This window comes from Vollenhovia emeryi, unplaced genomic scaffold (genome assembly GCF_000949405.1).
Source record: "Vollenhovia emeryi isolate VEMERY1.0 unplaced genomic scaffold, V.emery_V1.0 DF939152.1, whole genome shotgun sequence".
NCBI classification, from domain to species: domain Eukaryota; kingdom Metazoa; phylum Arthropoda; class Insecta; order Hymenoptera; family Formicidae; genus Vollenhovia; species Vollenhovia emeryi.
In genome coordinates, this window is record NW_011967214.1 from 664,045 (window position 1) to 669,779 (window position 5,735).

Sequence of the window (5,735 nt, forward strand, 5' to 3'; positions counted from 1 at the left end):
AGTTACTATTCACCATCTTAATATTTTACCAGAATAATGGTTAAAAGCTTCATAAATAATAGTACAATTTTTATGCTGGTTGGCATCACTATGACTATGTGGTTGTTATTACTAATATTATAGTGATAATTACTATAAAAATGATATTCCTGACTATAATTATTTTACTATGCAATTATAGTCGCAAATACTACGCACTTTTCTCTCAGTGTATTTAATAAGATGGAAAATAAATCACTACCGTAAGCGGAGGTCATTTTGTGTCTGGCGGGTTGACTTTGTGACACATGGTAAAGTTATTCTTATTTCGAGATTCGGAATAAAAAAAATGTACCTTGTCACAAACCACCCTGCTATCTACAAAGTGACTCTCGCTTATGATACTATCGGAAGAAAATAATTTTGTTAATCACGAAGACAGAAATAAACCAAGTTTTATATTTCTTTCTGGAGTTTGGAAATCTACAAAAGAGAAACAGTCTTTTTGCTCTATTGTTATTACAAAGCTAGTGACTCAAGTTCTTGTACGGCTCAAAGGATAACTTAATAAACAAGTTTCCGCAGTGACCTATCGAATGCAACTAAATATTTTTACGATGTTGTGAGGTTCCGTAATATCAGCAGGGTTCTGTATTACCACCAACTGCGTTCCGTGATTTTCCTACGGTTTTCAGTGAAAGTAGACACTTCGATTAGGATACGGATTAATAATGCAACAAGTCAACACGGGCCTTCTTTCTTACGGAGCAACATTGATAATTACAGGGAACGACGAGGAAGTTTCACTTCCTCGCGTATTTATAACATTAATACGACACGGTTTGTGTATGGAAAAGTATTACATATACAGTATTACATAATAAAGCAATATGTGCTACTAAAAGCGCTATTAAAAGAATAAATAATAAATAATAATACGAACGTATAAATCTCTGGGTAAATATAATACATAATGTTCTATGTAAATAGGGATATAGCTGTTTGCAACGCGCGCGCATGGCTGCACATGTTAACGTCATTCTTTCTGACTTATAAACTACATGAACGTATAACAATCCTAAAAATTCCAAATTTCATTCGACCTTAGCTGGCCCCATTTATTAATATAGCTTTCACGACGTTTCGACCTTTTGTTTAGGTCGAGGGGGAAACCGCTGACCAAAATCTTGTACACCAATGCCCACTAATGCCCGGTGGGCATTACTTTACCTTGTTATCTTATTTTATCTTATTATATCTTTATGATGCCCCAGCAAGGCCTAATGCCGAAACTAATGCCCAAAAGTGCCTAGTAATGCCTAGTAATGCCCAGTAATGCCGCAAATCTGTACACCATAATGCCCTCAGCGGTTTCCCCATCGGTTTAGGTCCTTATCAAGTGAGATCTAAGAGTAAGTATTGTACATATAAATCACGTGAGAAGTATTCCTTATATTTACAATACTTATTGTCTGTACAATACTTACTCTCAGATCTCACTTGATAAGGACCTAAACCAAAGGTCGAAACGTCGTGGATTAATAAATGCTGAGGTTGGATGAAATTTAGAATTTTTATTATTACTACTGGCAATTTGAAGAAACTGCAATCCTGTTGCTAAACCGTAAAATCTCGTGAAATCGAAGCAAACGTTTCGACAACAATGATATTATATAGTGCACAAAAAGTAAACAGAACAGGTCTATAATTTCCTTTCTTTTCTTTTTGTGCAGTTTCGGCGGTCTGTGCAAGATATCTTACAGCCGCACCACGATGACCACTTTCTGCTTCGCTGGTTGAGAGGTATGGCCTCAACCTCCTGATAACGAATTAATACCTTCGAATCTAAGGCATGCTTCGTGGTTTCGATAAATGTTATCCTGTACTACAGTGTAAACACGCGATCAGACGCATCACGAGAAATATTCATATAAAGATTGATTGACGTAACGTATATTGTTTCTTTGCCTGCTTTGAGTGCACGTGTGTGCTTCCAAGCAGAAATTAACGAAGTTATCAAACTGTTTTGAAACAAAACTACGAAAACCCGACATTATCGGTATTAATTGTTTCTACTTTAGAACTGTGTGTCACGCAAAGTGCTGCACGACACGCAATCAACAATGAAAACGTTCTTAACGTATATTTAGACGATGCTGCATATATAATTAAAATTTTGACTTATAGCGAATTCGGTTGCTTGCACTAGTGCGCATTGACAATGAGTGCACACTAAGGCTTGTTTATATAGTCAGTTCTTATATTTAACTTTGTCTTAAGTACATGTTCAAAGGGTATTTAGTCAGAAAATGATCCGTATAAACGTTGTACAGACCATTTTTCTGGATAAGAAATCTTGCCAGAGGTATTTAAGATGATCTTTAAATATAAGAATTGACTGGAAACAAGGCTTAGTGTGCACTCAGTGCGCACTAGTGCAACCAACCGAATTCGCTGTTAAATAAACAACGCGACAATTTTGTGATACATGAACAAAAATTATGCTTTCTTTACTTCTTTCTATGTCGCATATATGTTATTATATAAATTTCATTTGGTATTGTACTTGCAAATTACGCGATATTCTCACAATATTCGTGTCCCTGTTTATAATTTATGCCTTGAACGAATGTTATTAAACATTGTGGATACATGTATAGAGTGATATTTCTTTCACCATAATCCAAGGTGATTTTTCATAAATATGTATATCATAAAATATGACGTTATTTGCAATTCATATTTCTACTTCTTTTAGCGAGAAAATGGGATCCTACCGCGGCGGAAAAAATGCTGAGAAACGTAAGTAGTCGTGCAAAAACGTTGATTGAAAATCTCGCAATTGAATATCTTATATTGCCGTGTTTTCACATTTCATTTAAATGATCAATAAGATGCATGCGTATATTTCAAGATGCACGGTCTCCGGACACCGCGCAGATTACGTATTCGACTTCCGTTCCCTCAGATTAGGCTTACTGTTCGCATTATACGATACGCAAGCGAATCCAATTGAGAAAGTCTGGTGAAACACGTTCCGGATACAGTCACCGAGCCTTTGAAATTTCTCTGCTACGTGAATTATTCGCGAGTCATTAAATATTAACGTGGCAGGCGTAAACTTAGCGAATCGCGTCGTAGCTCGCTGCATCCTGAGAACGTAACTTCCTTTGTATTGTCTTGACAAGAAATCTTTGTCTATTTTTATGAGTAAATTCTATTGGTTGGAATTGAATGCCAGTCAAGAATGTCAAGACAGATGTCATCTCAACTTAGCTTCGTCCATTAATAAACGTCACTTCGAAAGTCATAAAGTAAACAAAAATATATAGACAATGTCAATTTCAAATTCTCTTTTATAAAGATTTTTTTATTTGATAATAATAAAGAGGGATTAATATTAAACATATATGTTTCAATTTATAATAAATTTAATGTCTTGCAAAGTAATATTTATTAATGTGAAGACGGTCACACTATCTTTTAACTATCTTTTCGTATGTGAATAACGACCAAATAAGTTCGCTAACGTCAATCAAAGTAATCGCAACTGATCCTCGCGCGAATAAATTGAAGAAAGTACCGTTTCGGGTTCATATAAGATGTTGAGGATTACGAATTGCTGTCGACAGTTCCGCTTTTTTTGTTCTCGAAGATGTTTTATATGAAATAGAAAGTTGTTCTCTGTACGTGCCATTTTGCAGCTCGAAAGTAATGTGCCGATTCTCCGAAGCACGTTCGCGAAGTCACCATCCGTATTCTTGTGTCGAGAGGTTTCACGATGATTGAAAACCGGGGATATATAATGCGGCTAAGTATCTTCCGACGTAATTTCTTTAGGAAATTGCCCTTTTTCACTTTCTATTCCGCCGTGAAACCCTGTTATTCTTGAAATCGTTATCCCGCAAATTGTGAGAAATATTTCTTTCACCTATAACAGCATGACCTTGAACATCTTGGACCGACTAAAGTCGTTCTAACGGCATGTGTTATACCGTAACATACAAAGCTGTATGCTGTATTATTTTACACGTGCGAGACGTTAAAATCGCGCCGAACGATAAAATTATTTTCAGTTTCCGTCACAAGCACAATATTTGAGGGAAGCAAACATATAATATACTTTAACAATAACTTGTATATATAATTAAAAATATACTATAATATAATAATAGTATATTATACTATATTTAATATATATAGTATAATTATATTATTATATATAAAATTATTTATATTATATTATTATATATTATATTTAATATAATATAGTATAATAAAAAATGCTGCATTATACTAATAATATAATTTTGTACTAGAACACAATGTGTTCTAGTTTACTTACATATTGTAGTTTTGTAGTTTACTCACGTTACGATAATCTGAGTAATTTTACAGACACATTGTTAAACTTTTATAAAGTTGTATTTTTTAAATTAATATCGCCAATGTGTCTTTTTGAAAATATAGCATGACTCATTTTTTTGCCGTATTATATGCATAATATTTTTTTGATGGGTCCAGCAATAGTTGACATATTTGGATTCCGATTAACCAGTTATTCTTTTCCCACGAAAGAAATTTAACTTTCACAAGACCAAGAATACATTATCTTTATGAAGAAAAAGATTTCATGCGTAAATAATTAATATCATGTGTTATAATAATATAATACTAACATTGTTACTTTTTAATTCACGCTATTACGCAAAAACTGAGATTGGAAAAGAAATCTTGATTTTATTAAAATCTGATCAAGACGAAAACGATAGCACAAATATATGTATTGATGTTATTATAAAATATTAAAGATATAACATACGTATTTGTCAGTGTAGAGTATAGCATTGAGATAATTTCGATTACTTCATCGAGGTCTAGTGATGTTATATATTTAGCAACAACAAATTTACGAAAAATTTATTTAATCATAGTCGATGGAATGGCGGAAAAAATGGGACGCTGATAACTTAGATAACTGGGATCTTCCTGAAGTACTAAAGAATTACCTGCCTTATGGACTATGCGGATTTGACAAGGACGGGGCACCAGGTAAAATCTCTTTTGTTAAAATCTGTCTTTGAATCTAAATCTATGGTTTATTTTAGACTTGTTACGTTTATGGCATTATGTTGAAGCGTTACTTTTGTCGATATCTATCAATAGTATAACAAATAGGCGTATTAACTAAACGAAAGAAAAGAAGAGAGAGAAACTGTTAATTGTTCAAAATATTAGAATTTTTATTATAGGAGAAAAATAACTTGATAAAATAAAATATTTTATCATAAATAATAATAACAATCAAAAAGTATGTGTTATATGAGCGAACATCAGCATATTAAATTCACAAGGAACCTTGCTTTTTTTATTGTCTTTCGTTTCGCTACAATAAATTATAGAACTCAGAAACCGGCAACTTTCGATACATATTGTATTTTCCTTAGAGACGTTTATACTTTCTTGCAATAAATCTAACACACTTTAGAATATACACACAAGTTTCAATATTTTGGTAAAGAATTCGCGCGGCTAAAGTTTTTATTCAACTCTTGGGACTACTTTCCATCCGTGAGAAATATACACGTTAAGGGGATGCTGGAGTGATTCTGCACTTTTGCACCTTTCTAACCTAAAAACTGTCAGTTCGCGGAAATATTTGAGTAATATACAAATGAAATGGCTTACGTGTACAGATCGAAAGCAGCTTGCTATTCCGGCCAAATGAAAGAACAATATGGCATCACTGAAACTAA

At 33.4% G+C, this 5,735-nt stretch overlaps 1 protein-coding gene across 7 annotated transcripts in view; it reads left to right on the forward strand.

Moving 5' to 3' along the window:
• LOC105565425 (SEC14-like protein 2) overlaps positions 1-5,735 on the forward strand; it is a 19,974-nt gene that overhangs the window by 9,680 nt on the left and 4,559 nt on the right. For 5 of the 7 annotated variants that reach the window (XM_012018604.1, XM_012018606.1, XM_012018605.1 and 2 more), the window contains 3 exons: positions 1,713-1,782; positions 2,738-2,781; positions 4,914-5,031. In XM_012018604.1, the coding sequence (XP_011873994.1) occupies positions 1,713-1,782; positions 2,738-2,781; positions 4,914-5,031 (232 nt within the window). Of the gene's footprint in view, positions 1-1,712; positions 1,783-2,639; positions 2,668-2,737; positions 2,782-4,913; positions 5,032-5,735 lie in introns of those variants that run through there. The other 2 variants (XM_012018610.1, XM_012018607.1) reach the window with 2 other exon arrangements.